This window comes from Tremella mesenterica (genome assembly GCF_000271645.1).
Source record: "Tremella mesenterica DSM 1558 unplaced genomic scaffold TREMEscaffold_1, whole genome shotgun sequence".
NCBI lineage: Eukaryota > Fungi > Basidiomycota > Tremellomycetes > Tremellales > Tremellaceae > Tremella > Tremella mesenterica.
Window position 1 is genome coordinate 220,998 of NW_006711225.1, and position 21,404 is coordinate 242,401.

Consider the following 21,404-nt stretch of genomic DNA (forward strand, 5'->3'; position numbering starts at 1 on the left):
CCAGCCTTTTCTGTTGATGGACTGAAGAAGAAATCGACCTGGTCCAAGCTGTCTTATTACATCCTTATAAACCTTTATCACAACCTTTTCCACCTGGAGTTCTACCACCAGGAAATGTTATCGATGAGATCGCCAATCAGATTCTCACTTTCGCTTTCAGACCAACACACCCATCACGACAATCGCGACAACTTACAGATTTAGGGATCACCTCATCCACACAAATTGATGCGTCCCTATCGCGGCTCTCCCCTCCTGGCATACAAGGACAGGACGGGTCGGAGGAAGTTTCTTGGAATGGACACTGGGAGGACCATTGGGTAGAAGAACAGGAAACAGAAGAAGAGAGAACAGGTTGGAGACATGGGTTCACAGACACAAGAAAAAAAGTATACGACTTAGCATTGGCCGATAGTAAATGGGGACACGATCAAGCAGAGAGGAAGTTGAGTAGATTGGAGAGAAAGATGAGACCTGGTCTGAGAAGGATGGATTCTATGGATTTCTTGGATGAAGAAGAAGGACAGACGGGTTCGCTTGGAGGGGTTGGGAAAGCTCTCAGGTGAGTAACCTTCAAAATTCTATAAGATCGGTCTGGGACTGAGGATGTGGCTGATGAGAATAGGTTATCAACGTCGTTACAGAATAGTGCAAAGCAAGAAACTTTGTTACCAAAAATTAGCAGGTCAAATTCTCGTCAGTGTCGCCTCCCTGATTATGGAATGACAGACGTACTAATCCTAAGTCGGGGGAATATTGGAACACGCTTCCACTCCCCCACTCCCACCCCCACCGGCAACTATCACCCTCACCCCTGCGTCCCCTCAACGTCCGGGTCCATCACTACGAAGACAGGGATCTTTCCGTGCTCCTAGAGTCTCTCGTCCAAGTTTACTTCAAAGAGGAAGAAGTTTCACCGCTAGTGATCTTCAAGAAGAAGCCAACGCAGCTGTTCAATCTCTCGACTCTCCTCCTGCCCCTACCTCGCCTAAATCACCCGCTTCTCCTACACCCGTCACTTCTTTACTATCACACCCCAGCTCGTCTTCCATCACCGATCCACCTAATTCAGTCATCTCCAATATCCTCACAGAATCCCCTACGAAAGACCAACCGGACACACATATGACTTCCCCTGAATTATTAGCCGTTCCACCCCAATTACTTCCCCACGAAATGAACTTGAGTGACCCCAGATTACCAAGGTTGACACGATCACAATCTTCTTCCGCTGCAATGGATCGGAATCCTTCTCTATGTTCACAATTCCTATCCTCGCCCAAACCAACAACTGGGGATAGATCGATGCTTGCTAAACCTCTCTCCTTGGACATGCCTCCACCGGCACCTAGAGGACATGGGGGATGGAGCGATAGTGATGATGAGGGATTATTACCTGCCACTCCGAGAGTCATCAAAAAGGTCAGACCGGCACGTCTGGCAAAGAATAAAACGATGAGGGTCGTGAAGACGGATCAGGTTTTGATGGCAGGAGGATTGAGAAGCCCCTTTGAAGAAAAAGATATACAATTCTGAGTTAAACATTTTGTGTGAACGTGTACAGATTACCTGTACCTCTTAATCGTACCTTATAGTCCCATTCAAAATACCCATAACCCTTGTCTGTCTGATACTTCTAGACAAGATTAATTTGTCCCCTTGTCCGTTTTTTCGTAATCCCTTTCAAAGCATGGACTCTTTAGAACTTTCTTAATAAACAATTTTAGTTTTTCGCACCTGTCACACCAATGCATCGATAATAATTCCAGAGATAAGTGCACAATGATGATTGAATATAGAAAAATTACTGGCCCATATTCCTAAAAGCTTTTTTTTTACTCAAACTCCATCATCTGCACATCGTCGGATGGAGAATTCGCAGGAGAAATGAACATCTCACCGTCGTCGTTCAACTCTTCGAATCTCCCTTCGTCGTCCATTATCACTCCCGGTTCCCCTCGCCATGTCCTGACCACCTCAGATCCCTGCATGGGTAAATCCAGATTGACATTAGGTAACATTTTCCTTGCCCAATCGGAGAAACCCGGTGGTAAAACGGCAGGTCGATACATGACCAGGCTTCTTTCAGTGGATTGAGGAAGATGAAGAGTTGAGATGTCACCCCTTTGAGCGTTCAATAGATGGGTGAGGAGAGAAGGGGAAAGGGTGAAGCCTCTCATTCCGGGTTGTTCGAGTGTGCGTATGGCGCGAGAATTGGGTGATGTAGAACGAGAAGAGGATGTGGACGTGTCGGATAGGGAAGTAATTACGATGCCTGTTGGTCAGTCATGCTCTGACAATAGAACTCCAGACTAGAGGGGGTTAAGATTTTCCGTATGAATCTTATGACAAAACATGGCTGGATGAGCTACGGGTAAGATGAAAGGTAAAGGTAGAGACGCAAGGAATTTGATCAAACTTACGATCTCTTTCAGGTTCATACCACTTGGTTTTTGCTACCATCTCCATGTCTGAATCATGTCCCGTATCCTTGCGTCTTTTCCTACCCCTCATCATCTCCGCCTCGTTGTTCATCTCCATACATTGATCCAATTCCATCTCCGATTCGTCCCTCTTCTTTCCTCTAGGTGAAGTGGCGACTAGACCATCTGGCATACCAGGGTGATAGATCCCGTTTTCCATCATGGGGAGTGAAAAACTTGTCTCTCGGTTGATACCGGGACGCGTCTGAGCTTGATCGAGTATGGATGGTGATGTAGCATGATTGACGAAACTTTCGAATGCCGGTGGAGATATCATGTCATCCCTTCGCTCCGACATCGGCCTTGCTATCCCAGCATCCGGTTGCGGATTACCGATTTGAGGTACATGATCTTGTATCGCGGCAAATCTGTTTGATGGATGGCACGTTTGAGCCTGCGCAGGCACAGGACGAGGAGAGATGGACAGTCCCGAGAAACCACTCATCAGATTGGCTCTTCTTCTCTTCTCTCGATGCGGGTCACCGCATGGTGGAGAATCGTCGCAGTCTGGGTAGAACGTTGATAACAAGGGTGGACTGGGAGAGTTGGCTCGACGTTTACGGGGTAGAGGCGGTAAAGAGGAAGGTCCAGCTGGACCGGGAGAAAGAAAAGGAGGAGTGACGTTTTGCGGAGTGTGGATGTCATAGGAGGGGTAAGCACCGGTGGGAAGCCCTATGGGGGACCCGAGACCGATCATCTTTCAGGATCGAGACAGAGGCGAGAGGAGAGAAGAGGAGAGAAGGTAAGAGAAGAGGCGAGAGTGATGTTTTCAAGTATGAAGAGACAAGGTCAATGGAGAGAGGGGCAGAGAGTGTTCCAGAAGGTTGCGGAGGAGTTTCCGACGGAAGACGGAAGCAAATCGTTCACAAGTAAAGCTAAGCATCGATGACATCGATGATAAGTAGCATATACATGTTACTTCTACATAAGTAGGCGACTCGTCAGCAAGTAGAGTATAGTGGGCGGTCATGCGCAGACGAGTGGTCATCATAGGTATAGGGTCAGTCATCCACTCATAACTCGCCACATGAGCTGACATGATAGTGGAGCAAGCTGCTCGGGCAAGACACTCTTGGCCAAACACATACGATCCGTTCTACCTCCAGGTTCGACCATTGTACATCAAGATGACTTCGTGCCCGTATGTGTAATCGCTTGAATCCTCAGGGTGTGATCATATCTGATGGGATCAGCCGATAGATCAAGTCCCATACTCTGATCGTTATCCAGATTTGCAAGATTGGGATGATCCCCCTACCTGCGTCATCTGGCCCGACTTTCGAGCTTGTCTAAAGCATGTGCGCCGAAAAGGTGTCTTACCCGACCATCATTCCTCTCATGATCATCTGAATAAACAAGTGGAAATACCGCTGGATCCCCAAGCTGTCGATAGGTTCAGGATAGAGTTTCAACGGTTCAACGCGGAGATGAATGCGGAAGGGACGGAACTTGTGTGGTTTTTGGTAGATGGCTTTGTGTTGTATTGGGATAGAGTGAGTTCCACTGTCATCGATCCATCTGTCCCGTTCTCAATGTATTGAATCAGAAGCCAGTGACTGACCAGATCCAGGAAGTGATCGATCAGATGGACGTTAGAATTCTCTTAAAGGTACCTCACGATCTTCTCAAACAACGTAGAGAAGAGAGGCAAGTCTACGTGTTACAAAGTGAGTTCTATCATCCCGCTCCCCTCGCCTAATGATCAGATCCCGATGATGCTGCAGGTGGAGGAGTGTGGGTCGACCCACCAAATTATTTTGACAAGATCGTTTACCCGGCCTATGTCAAAGCTCACGATGGTTTATTCGATGGAGGTGTAGAAACGGAAACGTTGAAGAGAGAATGGGAGGATAGGTTGTTCATCTCTTCTCCTAGTGACGGTGCGGAAGAGATGGTAAAATGTTTCACGGAATGCTGTGAGGAGATTATCAGACAATGTAGGGAAGGTGCCGGCGCATTCTTACTACCATACAAATCGTAACCTACTATCCCCTGCCCTGAATATGATCCAACAATCTAGCCTTTTTGGCAGACAAAGACCCCTTCACCGACAGGTCATAGAATCTCAAACAAGATTTAATGGATTGTTCATCCTGGTCGTTGATCTTCGAGGGTGATTCCAGGACCTGACAAGTCAGTCCCACTTCTAGTAGACGATAAGGTCCAGTGCTCACTGCCGAATCCACCCCTTCTGGGAAAGGTCCTCTTGGACGATCATGATATGGAGGAGGGACTGGAACGAGTGAATGTCCCGCCCGAATCCTTCTCTTATTCGTGGCCTTCCCCAGTCAGCGTGTACCATTGTATCATGCGGTTCCGTAACAGCGACATCTGAAGCCAGATGATAGACGTTATTGAGATAGTCTATCATGGTCACCCAGGAGCAGTGGCACAGGTTTGTCTTTCATCCAAGAGGTGGATCACGTCTGGCACTTGTGTGAATCAGCTCACCTGCGCTTCCACTATCTTGGCTGAGGTTTCCAATCGTTTGACAATGTTTCTAACCTCGGTGAGATCAGATTTGACCTCGGTAAGATCAGATTTGACCTCGGTAAGATCAGATTTGACCTCGGTAAGATCAGATTTGACCTCGATAAGATCGGTCTGGGACTGATCAGTCTCTCGATGCTCACAATGTGACAAGTGCTCACTTTTATCTGTTCAAGCTGGGCTTTTATCTCTAAGAGGAGAGGTCGGTTTTCTTCGTCAACTGTAACATCAGTCGCAAAGCGGCTGGAGACTCATGCACTCACTACCTCCGTACATGATACTCCGGCGTAGATTTATGATATGCGGTAACTGATTGGAGTTGGCCCACATGGCTATGAAATAAAGCTTTTCCAGGGCGACAAAGATAGGCACAGTAGGGGGAAGGGGGACGTCTTGGAGACCAGCCAGTACAGGATCAGCGCGCCAATTGAGATCTAGAAGGAGAGATGGGGGTATGGCAAGAGACATTATGTGTGTACGTTGTTATATAAAAGACTGAGTGACTGAGAAGAGCAGGATGAAGACAACATGGGACGAGTGCGGCTGGACAAGTTGAACGCATACATACGAAAGCGGTTCAGACCTCTCCACATCTTTTACTCTACTTACTTACGTTACCTACTTTGAGAACGTCCTCTTCGAGATCGGATCACCCTCTGCTCTCACTCCGTGCGTGTCCCATCATCTGCAGTATCAGCATCATATTCATCTCGTATTCACCTGACTCTCAATTGGGTAATGATCGAATATAATGTCTTGAACGTCATCTAGACGCCGTCATCCGTCGATCGCCTGCATCTGACTGGACACCCAGCTTGCTCAGCAACGTCTCGCAGTTGTGTCTGATCTCCATACTCTGTCCCGGTCGCTCCATGAACAAGATAAGTGCCCGCAGCGCTGAAGGGTCGCAGGTTGACTCCGTCTCAGGGGCCGTCGTGCCACTTTCCAGCTCGTTGCGTACCATGTTCACTGGCAAGGTTAGCTTTCTTCCCACACCTTTTGTCACGACGCTCACCGATATCTCCTCGTCCAAAGGTCACCAGTAGATTCAAGCCAATCACCGCTTCGTTGACGAGAACCGGATGCTTGGATCCTTCCTTCGATAGATCACACAGAATCGAGCAGACTTGCACCGAGCAAAGTCGTCTCAATCCCTCTGCCGACTCGGACGTGCTTGACTTCGACAGCGAGTGTAAGAGGTTTACCAACAAGCGACCGGTCTCCGCTCGTACCGCCGGATCGGCGCATGTGTCGTACAGCGAAAAGACACTTTTTAAAGGACCGTCTTGCCCTACTACGTGCAAGGTGTTGACCACTGCGACTGTCAGCGTCCACCATGACCTAGATGAACGTACGGTTATCTCTGCACAGGAGCTTCAGTATCTCCACGGCCCCTCGATGGACGCTCGGCAACTGTTTTTCGGATCGAAACGCCTCCATGGACCCTAGCCTGGAGATGACACCCGCCTGACCGAGAACGAGACGATTGCCCGCGGGCACTGATAGATTTCGTAGCAAGCCGATGAGTGCATGTTGCACTCGGGGAGGACTGGTTGGCTCGAGAAGCTCCACGAGGACCGGCAGCAAAGATCGTTCGCCAGTAATGAGATCAATAGCGAGCTGATCTGGCGATCAACATTGTGAATCGCGTGAGATCAAAACTTCAAGTCCTCACCTTTGGCTGACCCGTTACCGAAAGCTACCAAAGCACACTCGACAAGCTCCTCTCGAGATCCCGATCTCAGCCACTCTCGCAGTGAGTCCCAGAAACCACGAAAGCTCGTTTCGTCCGTTGCAACACCAGTGCTGAGATGTATGATGACATGTATGAGATTGGTTTGAATCTGTTTGAATGTTTGTTCCAGGGTATTTGTCGCGTCTGCATCTTCATGACCAGTCTCTAAGACTTGGCCTCCACCCTCTGTCACTGTTCCGGACTCCCTTGTGGTAGGGGTGGTTTCAATGAAGGATAGCATGTGGTACAGAACACTCGTTTGAGATTTCCCATAGATATCCATTGTCCTCGCACCGAGTAACAGTGCTGGTAACGAAGTCAGATTGGCGGAAGCAACGACTTCTAGAACCCTGGAGGCCACCAAACAGAAGGGAGAGGTGTGATTGAAATCGGCTGGGATGAAATCGGACACTATGGGAATGGTAGAAAGAGGTGAATATAGGTCCTGGATGGTATCGACGTTTGTTTGAAGATTTGTTTCGTCTGGCTCTGCGGCTTTGAGGTCAGTCACCCGGTCAAGGTAGAGGCCAAGCACTGACTAGGGTTCACGATGATATCTATGACCGACCAAGACCATTCCATCACCCCGGATGAGATTGGTTCTGAACCCGGTGGTGACGAGGCGAGCATGGCGTGTTTGGCGAGCTTTGTGAGAACAGAAACGGCAGAGGTCTGTAACAGGGCGTTTATCGACCTTTCTGGACTTAGAGTATGCTGTTGGTCATTGAACACTCACCATGTCCGTCTATAACCAGGTTGACCAGGCTGGCCAGAAGGCTGTAGTACGTTGACATGGGGAATGAAATGGCCGATTCGTGGATCAGATCGATGACATTCTCAGGGTACGTTGCGTCGCAGACAAGGTCTCTGTTATGATCTATGACACTTAATTCCCACATGTTTCTCAGCCGAGTACTCACCACAGTCGGCGACGAAATTGGCAACGACCCGACCTTGCTGCTCGGCGAGTTGACCGAGATCTTGACGGGTATGCGTCCAAGTTGGTAACTCATGACGGATCAGGGATACAACCTTGGAGACGAGACGAGGTAGATCTGTATGACCCGCTTCGATACGGACATCATCTTGGAGAGAAATGTCAGCCAAAGCGCAAGGCATAGCTACCAGATTGAAGTAGAGAAACTCACCACGACGAAGAGCTACAGCTATTGGATCGATCGACTGTACGAGTGAGGGGATGGAGGATGTAAGGTTGTCACAGTGGTCTATAGCAGAGCTAAGATGTTGTACGAGTGCCAAGATGGATGTGGAGGGGTCATGATGCATGATACGTTGTTATGGTGATGTATGGAGCAAGACGAGTTGTTACGAGTAGAGTACTTAGGGGGGTGCTCAGCCAACATATTTTCCCACGGTTGTCAAGGAGTACTAGTATGGCCCCGTCAGCATTCCTCGCTCGCCCCCCTTTTGCCTCTTCCCCCCACCACTCTCTTCTTCCTTCTCCCTTGTCATCTTTCACACCCTTACCTCTTCTCGCATATACCTCGACACCCTCACTCATATCATATTATACCTCTTTACACCACGTCCTCTCATGATATCAATCCTCTCCTCATGAGGATCAAAAAGGCTCCCAAGAGGTACACCTCGCCAGTGAGTTCCCCCCCTTCTCCTTCTCTCTCTTTCAAGCTCCGACATTGGCTAATATTTTCAGCCTTCTGATGTCCTCAATCTCGTCAACGCCATCGTTCAGTCCACTGATCATGACCTCGTCTACTTGCTCGCCAATTTCCCTCGCTGGCGTTATCCTCGTGGCGACTTGCATACCTGGATCCCTGTCCTTGATCGCTTCGACGCAATACTCGCAGAGATCATCGAATCCTACAAGCTTTCTCATCTTCAGCATGTCGACTTCTCCCTTGAAGCGAAAACAACAATCCTCGAGGTGTTGAGGGTACAACGCATGCTCGTCGAGAACTGCACCAGTCGTAAACTCTTTTGTTCGTACGATGTAAGTCTCTCTTCTCTCTCTTCTCTCCTCTTCTCTTCCCCCCCTCCATCCCCGTCGGCCATGCTGACTTGTAGCGTCTTCATGACCTCCTGGGAACTACCGACATGGACGTTCTTCACGCTGCTTTGTATCTTCTCCTCCGTCCCTGCCAGCAGTATCAAAGCCAAACCCCCGTCGACGCTTCCTTTGCGTCCAAGATTCCCAACCGCTTACTCGCCTTGACCAAAGGATGGGACCAAATCCACGCTCATGGCTTGAGCCTGGTCGATTTGGCCGACGATTCCAACATCTGTGACATTCCACTCGAATCACGACGCGTGCAGTTCCGCTTCTACCCATCGAAACCCACCGCTTCGTCCAAAAGCCATGCGACGACTCGAACCCCTCCAAAAGTCCGCCCGTCCGTCGCCGGCAGCAAGACGGGCCCTCCAGATACGTCCATGACTCTTGACCTCGGCAGCGTAGCCGATCAGTCTCTGCCTGTTGTGGCTTCGAAACTGGAACGGCTTTGCCGTCAACATTCCGTCCCTGATCATGAGCATCTGGCAGCTCTCACTCGTAGTAGGGTCCTCAGTGATCTATCCAACTCGGAGAAACGACAAGACTTGCTGAGCATCCGACTGCTGGCCATGGCCACTTATGGTAAGTTGTCCGCGTCGTTCTGGCTGACAGGCAGTCTACTACACTCCAGAGCAGGCCGTTCAATCCACCGTGTTCTTGTACGAGCCACGCCTTGTCAGCCAGCTTGTGGATCTCGTCCGCGCATATACCCCAAGCACTGCCAAGGTGACAACCAGCGCGCTTCTACTCCTAGACGCATGCGCCCATCACCGTTCTAGAGCTTCGGAAGTATGTGGCTATGTAAGCGGTAGCACGAGTCGGGGCGCTCTCATCACTCTCCTTCGTCATATCACTTCGGATCTATCAGCGGGTGGCGAGTTCTGTCTTGTTCACCACATTACGTGACCGCTGATAGACAGATGAGCCATCCCCTGATCTCATGGATGCTACTTTGACCCTCACTGCCTTAGTCTTGTCCACCCCGACGTTCGCCAGCATGCTCGTGGGTGCGGGGATCTTGCCGATACTGCTCGATATCGTCCGCGCCAAGAGCTCGCGACGGGATAATGTGAGCTTTTTAGATGTGATGACATGCTAAACCGGCAGTATACACCTCGTGCTGTCGGGCTGATCGAAACGGCTATCTATTCGACCTCGCAAGGGCTGTCCATGTTCAGCAATGCGGACGGGATCAATGTGCTTGTCACATGCATCAAGGTCAGTCTGCACCATGACCTGGGCCTATGACAGTCGCTCACTCGCAGTCTGAAATTGAGATCTTATTGACATGTGAACGACCAGAGCCTTCAGATACGGTAGCGGAGGGTGAGCCTTTGTTGTATGTTCTTTTCTGACGACAGACACCATCACCTTCTACACGACGCAGCCACTCCGCTCGCTACTTCGCTCGATCCAGCGCTTGATGCAGGCCTCTGGCGGCACAGAAGGCTTACGGAATTTGGTGGATTCGGATATGCCCAAGTCGCTCAAGACCATCTTCTGCCAGCCAGATCGGTTTGGGCCTCGTGTGTATGCTCTAGGTGGGTCAGAAGAAGCTCGCAGAACCGTTCTGATCAGAGTAGCTGCCAATATTATGGCTACATTTGTTAACAACGAACCCACCTCCCTTGCTGTCTTGCAAGAATTGCAACTACCCCACGATCTGTACGCACAGTTGGAGTCTGCGCCACTCACGACTTACGAGGTGAGCATCTTTCTCCTCACATAGGCAACTTGGCTCTCTGACGATCAGGCGTTAAGCGGCGTAGTCAATGCTGTGGGAGCTATCTGCCTCAATCAGACCGGACTGGACATGACTATCAACACGCCCGCCGTTCTTCAGACAATTGTTGAGAGCTCCTTGCGCTTGTCGGACGACGACAGTACGGCTTCAGACCGAGAACCCGTGGCCATGATGGGAGGCTGTTTGGACGAGCTCAAACGGCACCATCCAACACTCCAGCCCTTGATACTGCAGACGGTGGTGGACGGTTTCCGCAAAGCATTGAAGGACGGCTCGTCATTCGTGCCAGATCCGGATAGCCGGCAGCAATATCTGCTCGAACTCTGGCCGGAGAACAGCAATACCTCCAGCGCAGCACTGCAGCCACCTCTGAACGATGCGTCTAGGGCCATCGCTAAGGCACTGAGGGTGAGCGGACGCGCTCCAGTTGCTCAGCATGACTGACCATCAGCTACTCGAAGGTATACTGCGAAGCGGAAACGCTTGTCAGGAGTTCGTCAATATTGATGGTCTTGATCTCATCTTCGAGGTCGCGCAATCTCCCTGCCTTCCTATCCGCTACGGATCTTCCGGCGTTGCAATCGCTCTCACTCAACTGTGCAAGACCATGGTCGAGCGCGAACCGGCCCGACTGATCGAAGCATCCGTGAACTCCATCAAGTCAAGCCTGCACGAATGTCAGCCGCTTTGGTCGGAGGATACTTGCTCCGACCTGTGGCAAGCTATGGATACTAAGTCCGACCCTCTTATAGGCGATCACTTGAGAGCAATTCGACGTCTGATTATCCGAATCACAACCTTGAACGACATATTAGGATCGTGTTCGTCCATCATCAAGTCTGACGCCTCGTTCGTCAAGGCCCTTGGGGTTCGTTCCGACCCGTCTTTCTTTCTTAACCTAGGCGCCATCCTCCGTGTTTGCTCTCGGCAGCACGTTCTCTTCCAATCATCCTCGTCAAAGGGCTTCCCTACGCCAAACAAAGTCGGCTTAGATTGTCTGGGATTCAACGAACCTTCGCTGGGCAAGTTGTCCGGGGCGAGGTTCCTGGCCTCGAGAGCGACGACTGCCATCACAAAAATGCTAAAAAGTGAGCTGCAGCGGACGAAACAGGCTGACATTCAGCGATATACAAACTGGTTGGGCTCCGGCATCCTGTCGACTTTGTACATAGACGCGAAGCGGAACTTCTTTGTCGTGCCATTGCGCAGATCATGGTGGATCACTTACAGTGTACGTGAACATGTTTCCGCCTGTTGGTGAGCTCATCACTGCAGACATTGGCGAATCCGGGAGAAGCAATTTCGGCGACGATGTGATGAGCATCGGCATCGTCTCTATGCTTTTGTTGGACGGTGAGCTGTCGGCCACGGCCTGATGAACGCGACTGACAAGTCAGATCGTGCTTTTGAAGGCCTCGCTCAAGTGGCCCTGCTGGAGTTCTTCGACAAAGTGGACGGGCTTCAAGAGCTGGAACGCACAATGGGAAGAGTCTTGTCCCACGCGGAATCCGAAGCAAGTGCTTCTGATCTCTTCGGAACCACGACCGCACATACCTGTAGTGGGGTCCGTTTAGTTGTGCTCTTATCGGCCTCCCTGACTTCAACGAGTGCTCTGCGGGATCTCCCATACACGATGACCATGGCTCCCAACGTCAGCCCCGAGGACTTGTTGGTCAAGTTGAGGTATACATTCTTTCCTCTAGCGAAACTGCTCTGGGAGGCGCAATGGCTGGCCAAAAGCAGCCCATCACTCATCAGATCTATCGCTCAGTTATACCTCGGGATCATGGAAGGCAAGTCAGAGTCAAAACGACCGTTATCCGAAGTGGACAATCCTGCCAACATCGTGCCGCCCGTACCCCCTGTGCCTACTCGACCACCAACAGCCGATCCTACTCGAGTGCAACAGCTGGTCGACATGGGTTTTGTCAGAGCGGCGGCGGAATCTGCACTTCTACGGTCTCGCAACAATGTAACGGTGGCCGCCGATCTGATCCTTCGCATGCCCCTCGCTCTTCAAAGCGAGGCTCGACGCCCTGCCGTTGAACCAGCCGCCAATCCGACTGCTGCTCCCGATCAGCCTGGTCAACTGGCTGGTACCGTTAACCCAAATGCCGAAGATCCAGAGGTCCCCGTCGCAGCTACAAACGAGGCGACCGACAGTACAGAAGACGCAACCTCGGAGACCGCGGCCGAAAAGAATCATTTGACGTCAGAGAAAATGGAAGAATGTCGCAAAGTGCTTGAAGAACTTCGTCAAGACGGTCGTCCCAAAGTTGCCTCGCGAGTGCTAGAATTGGTGGATGTGGCGGAGGAGCTGGTGTTTGATTTGATCTCGGCGATCCCTGAAGGGTTACCAGGACTTACCCTGCTACTCCAGAGAGCTCTGGATTGCATCACAAATGAGATTCTCGAGCGCGACAAAGTCCAGTCCGCTCGGCTTCGCATCCTGGCCGTTTTCTTGTCAGGTGGTTACCGATGTCGATTTGATGAAGCAACGCTTACAATGGCCAATCAGCTCTTTTCGTCGCTGCAGTTCGATGCTCTACCGCGACCTACTTGGATACCTCCAATGCTATTGGTCGCCCAGGCTATGTCCCTCCTGGTCACTGCTGTCTCGAGCGTTCGTGTAGGTGAGCCACCCGAAACTCCTATCGTCAAGGAGCCGAACCCTTTTGACACGGCTCGAAAGCATATCATCGACCTATGTTTCAACATTGCCTTGGATTCAAACGCAACTCCCAATGAGCTTCTCTCGGCACTGCGCTGTCTGGCTACTTTTTCCAGAGACTCGGACCTTGGATTTTCGTCGGACAGAATCGGAGCCCTGCTACATTTGCTACACGCCAAATCTCCGGTCAGCGGGGTCCAACAGCTTTTGTTATTGATTTTACGACATACTTTTGAGGACGCGACGACTCTGCGCTCCTTCATGACTCGCCAGGTCAGACAATGGTTCAGTATGGTAAACAAGGTCAGTGATGTCACGCATTTCGTCCGTCAACTCCGACCCGTAGCCCTCCGCGACCCGACCCTATTCGTGTCTGCCGTGGAGCAAGAATGCCAGCTGCTCGACCCTCAACCGCCTCAGTCAGTTTTTCATCTGAGGGCCAAAGATCCGTCAGATCCATTGAGCGTCGCAAAACCCGAAGATCCCTTCCTTGTGACTTCCACTGCCGTAAGTAGTTCCTCCATCATGGAACGACTGGTCAACGAGCTCGGCAAATCCATTGGCAGTTACAAAGATATGGTCAAATCATCCACTCCGAACAATCCAGAAGTCCATCGATCCATCGGAACCCTCCTGTCGACCGTCACGGAGCTTGTGGGATCGTATATGCAGGCTAAACAGGCTTTCCTCGCCTGTCCCGTCGTCATCAAAGGCCATGAAGGTGCGAAGCGTAGAAGCAGCGTGGGTACGATCATTCATCAGCTCGTGTGTTATGTTAGTCTGGCCGACGATGTGGCTGCCGATGCCAAGAGCTCCCCTTCGATGTGTCTTGCCGTCTCCTCCTGGGCGTCGGCTTTACTGGTCGCTCTATGCTCTGACGTGATCCCGATAGCCAACGCAAAAGACATTGCTGAGGAACTCGGTCCGATCCGCAAGACTGTGCTGGACGAGATTGCTCGAGCTATCAAAGAATCGACCGCAGGAAACGAGGAAGTCGACCGTCGATACGGAAGTTTGTGGGCGTTGAGTGATCTCGTCTGCCGTCTCCTGTCGCCAGACTCTGCCGGGAACTCACAGCGTCTTCGCCAGGATGGATCTGTAGCGAAGGCAATGCTGGAGCGAAATTTCGTGGCGCTTCTAACAATGGCCACTTCAGACATGGATCTGAATTACCCTGACATCCGCTTGGTGCTGACGTCACTACTGCGAGCGGTTGATCATCTGTATGTCCTCTTTACTTCCTCGGGCTCAGCTAACAAACATCAGGTCGAAACTTTCAATCAAATGGGGCAAAGTGGACATGCTCAACGCGAAGATCACTGATATCCCTGTGGAAGAAGATGATGACAGCGAGAGCGATTCTGCCAGTATGGATGATGACTCTGACGTAGATATGGGAGAGGGAGTGGAAGTTTTCAGGAATTCGGCTCTGAACATGTACGTTACTGGCAACTCGTTGAAGTGTCTTACGCTTCAGGTACGGCGATCCCCAGGAGGAGGAAGACGACGAGGAGATGGAAGACGACGATGACGAAGATGTGAGTCGTAAAAACCACATACGAGTAGCTAAGCTAACAATGCAGACGGATGGTCAAGATGAGGAGGTGAGCGATCTACAACCTGTACCATCGAAATGAGGACTACTGATATCAAGGACACCGACATGGCCTCTACTGTCGAAGACTCCGGAGTGAGCTGAGCCATTGGCTTCTCGATCATTTCATTCCAAGCTGACTTCAGACCGACGAGGATGATGACGAGATGGATGACGATGAGGAAGAGGAGGACGATGAAGACTATGATATGGATGACGGCGATGTCATCATCAATGAAGAAGTGGGTGACGCGGGACATGAGGTCTGGAATGTACGTATAAGTCACGCTATGGCTCCCGCTGACGATCAGGATGAGATGATGGAGGAAGAAATGACCGAAGACGGTGAGGCGCGTGGCACTGAGGATGGTATTGGTAGGTGGGATCTTCTTTTGCAAGGACTTATCTGATCCATCAGACGTGGACGAAGACGGCATGATGGAGGTTGTCGAAATGGGTCCTGACGATGACTTCGATGAAGAGTTGTAGGTGTCCACTGGGATTCCCGCCTGCGGCTCGCTGATTTGTTCTTGCAGCTACGAAGAGATGGATCCTGTCGACCCCCTATTGATTGGAAGACAGCGCTCCTCTCTTTTCACCCACGAGCATGCGGAGAACGGCGAGTGGGGTTGGCAGGTTGCTGGAAGCGACCGTGCTACCAGACAGTTCTTTCGCGTTGCGAACCGCCTATCGGGTTCGTGTCTGAAGCGTCTGTAGTACGTGCGCTCATCAACAGGAAACGATGCCGACCTGGGTCCTTTTGGGCAAGGCATAAGACAGAATCATCCCCTTGATCATCCATTGCTTGCCGATCCCGGCGGTGGAACTCGTTCGCAACAAACTCTTCCTCCGGCGCTCAGCAGCCTGCAAGATAGTCTGGCGGGGCTTCCCGGCATCTCTGCTGAAGAAGCCGTCTTCCTCCTCCAGCATCTTGTCCGACACGTTCGACACGGCGAAATGGATTCAATCAACATCGATTTAGCCCATCTGCCCGACGGTATGGAAACGGTACACCTGTCCATCAACGGCAGACCTGTACCTGTTCCCACCCGACAGTCTCGGCGTACCACGTCTTTCGAATCCTTTGAAGCTGCTTTAGGTCCGGTCCCCAAGTCGACTGCTCAGCGTTGGCATGATGAACTCAGCCTCTTCCCAGGCGCTGTTGGTGATCAGATCTCGGACATTGTCAATCACATCGTTAACCGACTACTTCCTCCAGCTCGATTGAAGGCGGAGGCCAATCAGCCTCCGCAAGCGCCTGAAGATCCGGTCAGTGAACGTCCTTCCGACACCGTCCAAGAGCAAACAGCTCCCATCCCAGCTCCCAATCCTGAGACAAACCACCACTTAGTCGATCCTGGAGTGGCTTCACCGACTTTCGCGGGAAACATCGAGGTTCAAACGCTGCCTTCTGATGCCGATATCGAGATGACAGAACAAGGAGGAGAAAACTCGTTGCCAGCAGACACTCAGCCTACAGCTACAGACGACGCCTCAGCCGAAAGTGATGCACCTCAAGACATCTCCAGCACGAATGAAGCCCCAGAGCATCGCGGGGAGGATCGCACGGAGAATCCGGTTAGCGACAGCTTGGCTCGGGTGACAATCGACATTCACGGGCAACCTGTCGACATCACCGATGCTGGAATTGATCTGGACTTTTTGCTCGCCTTGCCAGACGACATGAGAGCAGACGTTGTAGAGCAGCACATGCGTGAGAGAAGTCGGGCGTCTCGTCAGGTTGTTCCCAATCAAGAGGAGATCGAGTCGCAGATCAGTCCCGAATTCCTCAACGCTCTGCCACCAGACATTCGAGCCGAAGTTTTGATGCAAGAAGCACTTGAGCACGCTCGACGTTCTCAGCCTCAGCAACAAGCTCAAGATCAATCACGCACTCCGTCCGCCCTCCTTGCCGCTTCCCAATCAGGCATAGGACGTGATCTGGCAGACGTTCTCCTCATGGATCCCGGCTCTCGGCGCCGCCTCAGGACCTGCTGGCGTGATGCGACCACGCGACGCCGTTCCCGAAGGACTCCCGAAGGCCGCTCAGCGTGCGAAGCGGGACGCCTTGCAGCTTTTGGACAGAGCGGGTGTTGCATCTCTCGTCCGCCTCTTGTTCATGCCCGAAGTCATGAAGAAGCCGTACTTGCTCCGGGTGCTAGTCAATCTCTGCGAGAACAGTACCTCGCAGACCGACATCCTGAATTGGCTTCTGTCCATACTCCACGACGGTACCGGAGACTTGCTCATAGTCGACCGCAACTTTCAACAAATGTCAATCAAATCTTCGACTACAACTCCATCTAGCAAATCCTCGCCCATGTCTAAGCTTCCCGTGTCACCCATGCCTGGTAGTCTGCGTTCTCTCCCACAACTTCCTGCAGATCATATCCCTGCGTTCGTCGCTTTGCGATGCCTCGATGCTCTCTCACACATCGTCGGTATCAATTTCCAAACGGTCGACTACTTTCTCACGGAGCAAGACTTGCCAACCGGTAGCAAGAAGCCTGCGTCCAAGAAATCAAAGGGCAAAGAGCGCCAGCTCCCGCAGACCAAGTACCCCATCGTTTTGCTCATGGGGCTTCTTGATCGATCTTCACTCCTTCAAGCTCCCGGTGTGCTGGAAAGTTTGACGGGCGTGTTGGCCACGATCACCAAGCCCCTGACATCTCCGAAGCCCGTTGACAAGTCCACAGATCCCCAGGTGACACTTTCAGTTCTCCCGAGTCCCGGCGGTCCCACATCAACAACAACGCCTGGACATGCGTCGGGGGACTTGACAAATCCAAGCGAAACTCCAATGGCTTCACAGACTCCTCCCGATGGTGCTGCAAACAGACCTTCCATCATCCCCTCGTCCATCCTCCGCCTTCTCCCGAACTGTCTTACCATCGGGGAATGCTCTGGCCGCACTTTTGGACAAACGCTAGCGGTGATGCAAAACTGCTCAAGTCTTCCGGATGGCAAATCTGTCCTCGTTCAGGAGCTCAGTAGGCGTGCGCAAGTACTTGGCGCAGCCTTGTTGGCTGAACTGAGACGAGTCTGCGCTTATCTCGCGGACGAGGGCAAAAATGTTGATGGTGTACCCCTTGACGCATTTTCCACTCCTTCCTCCAACCAAGCGCAGCTACTACGCTTATTGAAAACCATCGATTTCCTCCATGTGAAGAAGAGCGATACCGACGATCCCTCGGCAGGCAAGTCGGCCGAGGAGAAAGCTGCCACCGAGGTCTTTGTTGGCTTTGACTTTGATGTCATGTGGACACAGCTGAGCAGGTGTCTCAAGCTGGCGGAATCGAGAGATGCGGCGGAGAATGTCGCGATGATATTACTGCCGCTCATCGAAGCGCTCATGGTGGTCTGCAAGTATCGCGATACTTCTCGCACGACCCGTTCTCCCTCGGTACCACCACCTTCGGCCACGAGTGAGGACCTTTTCGTCTCCTTCACCACGGCCCATAGGAAAATTCTCAACACGATTGTCCGAAATAACCCATCTCTATTGGGTGGCTCATTTTCCCTCCTCATCCGAGATACTCGCATCCTTGAGTTCGATAACAAGCGCAACTGGTTTTTCCTCAAGCTTAAGCGCAAACGAGAACCAGGTGTACCCACAAGTGTTCTGCACCTCAACATCCGCCGTCAGTATGTCTTTGAAGACTCATTCCACGCGCTGCAACGCCGTAAAGGAGACGAGATCAAGTATGGTAAATTGAACGTGAGGTTCTACAATGAAGACGGGATCGATGCAGGTGGGGTTACTAGGGAATGGTACAGTGCACTGGCTAGACAGATCTTTGATCCCAACTTTGGTGAGCTTTCATGTCTCTTGCAACTCTCCATGGTCGGCGATCAGCTAACAATCAAGCTCTGTTCGAGCCCTGTGCAGCAGACGATCGCACCTATCAGCCGAACAAGGCGTCGTCCGTGTGAGTCTGTCTCTTTCCACAAGGCTGTCCCTGATACACAGTAATCACGACCATCTTGCCTACTTCAAGTTTGTCGGTCGAGTGATAGGGTATGTTGTCACTTTCTACATGGGCTGACCGTGCTGACACATGCCTAGAAAAGCTATCTACGAGTACGTTGTTATCACTTTCCTTGAAGTGCCGTGGCTGACGGATCCACAGTGGGCGGCTTCTTGATGCCTACTTTAGTCGAGCGTTCTACAAACAAATCCTTGGCCGCTCGGTCGATATTCGAGACATGGAGAGCATTGACCCAGAGTGCGTCCACCAACTATGAGTTTACATGGGACATGTTCTGACTGACAGATATCACAAATCTCTGCAATGGATGTTGGAAAATGACATCACGGGTGTTATTGATGTGCGTCTTTGTCTTCCTTGGGGGTATCAGAGGCTCATGTTGCAGCAAGAGTTCACCATTGAAGATGACCAGTTTGGCGAAAAGCAAGTCGTCGAACTGAAAGATGGCGGCGCCAGTATCCCGGTGACTGAGGAGAACAAAGACGAATACGTCCGATTAGTGGTGTCGTACAGACTCCACAACTCTATCAAGGAGCAGCTCACTGCCTTCTTGGACGGATTTTACGAGTATGTCAGCATAGCTTTTGAGGGAATTGTACGCTTATCGGGCAGCGTCGTACCGCGCCATTTGATAGAGATCTTTGAGCCCGATCAATTGGAGCGTGAGTACTTTCTTATTCATGAAAGGTAGTCCTCCTGACCACAGTTCTCATATCCGGAATCACGACAATTGATGTGGACGAGCTCAAAAATGCGACGCAGTGAGTGAATCTCTCACATCATCGCGGCAGTCCGCTGATGGTCTCAGATTGAGTGGATGGAAGACGGATGACGCCGACGTCGCTTGGTTTTGGCGAGCGCTTCGCAGCTACTCTCAAGAAGAGCGCGCTCGCTTCCTCATGTTTGTCACCTCGTCATCCCGGGTCCCTCTTGGCGGCTTCACCCAGCTACAAGGTTCATCAGGAGTTCAGCCGTTCCAACTACAGAGGGTGAGTCACCGTTCCGTGTGGTATAAGGCCACCGACTCGGTCGCATGCTGATTCCACAGTTGTACGGCAAGGACGGTAGCCTCCCTCAGGCCAGCACCTGCTTCAATCTTCTACTCCTCCCCAAATACGACTCATACGAGCAGTTGCGTGAAAAGCTCTTGTTTGCCATCACCGAGACTGGCGGGTTTGGCAAAGCGTAATCTCCCACATGATTGCATTGTACATACACAGCTAAATTTGATGCATATACATTCGAGGATCTTACCAACTCTTTCTTCGGACCATAGGGGAAACGTCCTGGCCATATCAGACTTGGAGTACTCGTACTCATGCACACACGAGCCTCGAACAAACGCGACATTCGAAAATCTTTCACTTATAGATAGGTACCCTGTCACAAGGACGGGCTCGGTCCGCCCAAAATTCCCCAAAGTGGCAATTGTCCCGCTTCTGATAATCTGCGTCCTAATGAGTCCGCCTGCATTTCCTAATTCAATTAGAAGAGCTATGTCGTATAATTGAAGTTATGCTGCCAATTGCCCTTTAGTTATACGACATTGTTTTCTTAATGCATTAGTAATCTTTTTCAAGCAGTCAATGATACAACTTCTCTTGAAGTAGTTCTTCTTTTCGTTCAATCTCAATCCTTTGCTGAAGTCTCTATATTCAAGTATCACTATGCCTCGTCATCTTAAAAGTAACCCACATTCAGAAATAACTCACCCTTATAACAATCCTCAAGCACAACATGTTATAGACGAAACAGTGGAGCTAGGAGAGTTTATTTTGTCTTCCAACAGTCGAAAACAATACAGCCCTCGACAACAAAGGTGGAAAGAGTGGGCTGATAAGCAAAACTTCTTTGAACGGTGAGTAAAGGACTCTTCCTTGCTCAAATTTGCTAATTCCTGCAACTCCTTGCTCAATTGTGCTATTTTGAGCGGACTCGTGTTTGATGAAGAAAGGAGGTGCCTTTATAAACAATCAAAGGATGTCAGCTGATCTATAGCGACATCGTTACTCCTCAACATGCGCTATTGTTTTTATATGAGGTTGTTTTGCAAGGAAAAGGCAAAAAACAAAAACATGTACTTTCTGCTGCTGAAATCGACAACAACATGCTAGATGAAGCGGAAATTGAACCAGAAGAACTCACGGTAGAGGAACGCCTCGAGGAAGTCTCAAATGATGATGAAAAACGAATTTTACATCAAACTCAAGCAGAAATCGACATGCTTTTGAAAACAGTTCCGTCTTCATCCAAAAATACAGCCAAATCAGGTAAATATCACTGATTCTAGAACAGTAAATAGCTAATGGGCAAAGCTTTAGACGTTATTTTAGATTGTACAATTAGTCCTAGCACTATTCTATCATGGGTCGCTGCTCTTGTTAATCTCTGGCAACAACAATCAAAAAGAGGAATCAACAAGACTTCTTCGCCCCGTAGCATCTACGTTATGATAATTGTGAACATATTAATCAAATTTGACCAACGTAGAAAGAGATTAATGTTCGCCGACAAAGGAAAACGTAAGTGCACATATTTTGCTTATAAAACGGTCAGCATTGATAAGTAGAGCTTTATTATGATGGCTATGAAAGTACAACGCAATTAAAACGTTCTTTTGAGCATTACATGGCTCGAAATAACGAAGAGGGTATCAGAGATGCTTT

At 50.7% G+C, this 21,404-nt stretch overlaps 5 protein-coding genes across 5 annotated transcripts; 2 read left to right on the top strand and 3 right to left on the bottom strand.

Annotated features, from left to right (window-relative positions):
- Positions 1-1,732: 1,732 nt before the first annotated feature.
- Positions 1,733-3,235, bottom strand: TREMEDRAFT_72608 (uncharacterized protein). The gene is made up of 2 exons (XM_007002039.1): positions 2,424-3,235; positions 1,733-2,275 (listed from the first exon to the last, which is right to left on the bottom strand). Exons 1-2 carry the CDS (start codon positions 3,178-3,180, stop codon positions 1,836-1,838), a joined length of 1,197 nt encoding a protein of 398 aa, XP_007002101.1. The 5' UTR covers positions 3,181-3,235; the 3' UTR covers positions 1,733-1,835.
- Positions 3,236-3,451: 216 nt separating this feature from the next.
- On the top strand, positions 3,452-4,464 carry TREMEDRAFT_58074 (uncharacterized protein; the record flags this gene model as incomplete). The annotated part of the gene is made up of 5 exons (XM_007001069.1): positions 3,452-3,483; positions 3,528-3,624; positions 3,677-3,976; positions 4,048-4,150; positions 4,190-4,464. The coding sequence occupies 5 exons, from the start codon at positions 3,452-3,454 to the stop codon at positions 4,462-4,464; spliced, it is 807 nt and encodes a 268-aa protein (XP_007001131.1).
- A 439-nt stretch (positions 4,465-4,903) lies between these two features.
- On the bottom strand, positions 4,904-5,441 carry TREMEDRAFT_58075 (uncharacterized protein; the record flags this gene model as incomplete). Its single annotated transcript, XM_007001070.1, is given in 4 exon segments — positions 4,904-4,915; positions 4,935-5,093; positions 5,135-5,193; positions 5,237-5,441. The coding sequence occupies 4 exon segments, from the start codon at positions 5,439-5,441 to the stop codon at positions 4,904-4,906; spliced, it is 435 nt and encodes a 144-aa protein (XP_007001132.1).
- Positions 5,442-5,499: 58 nt separating this feature from the next.
- On the bottom strand, positions 5,500-7,827 carry TREMEDRAFT_72610 (uncharacterized protein; the record flags this gene model as incomplete). The annotated part of the gene is made up of 7 exons (XM_007002040.1): positions 5,500-5,942; positions 5,989-6,288; positions 6,329-6,598; positions 6,649-7,203; positions 7,248-7,406; positions 7,445-7,585; positions 7,629-7,827. 7 exons carry the CDS (start codon positions 7,825-7,827, stop codon positions 5,737-5,739), a joined length of 1,830 nt encoding a protein of 609 aa, XP_007002102.1. The 3' UTR covers positions 5,500-5,736.
- A 376-nt stretch (positions 7,828-8,203) lies between these two features.
- Positions 8,204-19,993, top strand: TREMEDRAFT_70589 (uncharacterized protein). Its single transcript, XM_007001922.1, has 30 exons — positions 8,204-8,322; positions 8,384-8,680; positions 8,755-9,322; positions 9,357-9,614; positions 9,661-9,809; positions 9,848-9,958; positions 10,006-10,066; positions 10,102-10,281; positions 10,324-10,445; positions 10,494-10,892; positions 10,936-11,572; positions 11,608-11,715; positions 11,760-11,837; positions 11,882-14,378; positions 14,422-14,596; positions 14,896-15,124; positions 15,168-15,234; positions 15,286-15,443; positions 15,486-16,685; positions 16,738-18,561; positions 18,618-18,678; positions 18,720-18,767; positions 18,816-18,830; positions 18,880-18,975; positions 19,024-19,078; positions 19,124-19,305; positions 19,351-19,400; positions 19,445-19,499; positions 19,547-19,727; positions 19,787-19,993. Exons 1-30 carry the CDS (start codon positions 8,284-8,286, stop codon positions 19,925-19,927), a joined length of 10,041 nt encoding a protein of 3,346 aa, XP_007001984.1. The 5' UTR covers positions 8,204-8,283; the 3' UTR covers positions 19,928-19,993.
- The last annotated feature ends 1,411 nt before the right edge of the window (positions 19,994-21,404 follow it).

Bases quoted from the DNA above. Each gene is read 5' to 3' on its own strand.
- TREMEDRAFT_72608 (XM_007002039.1), bottom strand. From the start codon at position 3,180: ATGATCGGTCTCGGGTCCCCCATAGGGCTTCCCACCGGTGCTTACCCC. The intron at 2,276-2,423 runs GTAAGTTTGATC...ACTGACCAACAG, and splicing joins GTATGAACCTGAAAGAGATC to GCATCGTAATTACTTCCCTA.
- TREMEDRAFT_70589 (XM_007001922.1), top strand. From the start codon at position 8,284: ATGAGGATCAAAAAGGCTCCCAAGAGGTACACCTCGCCA. The intron at 10,446-10,493 runs GTGAGCATCTTT...TCTGACGATCAG, and splicing joins CGCCACTCACGACTTACGAG to GCGTTAAGCGGCGTAGTCAA. The intron at 11,838-11,881 runs GTGAGCTGTCGG...CTGACAAGTCAG, and splicing joins CTCTATGCTTTTGTTGGACG to ATCGTGCTTTTGAAGGCCTC.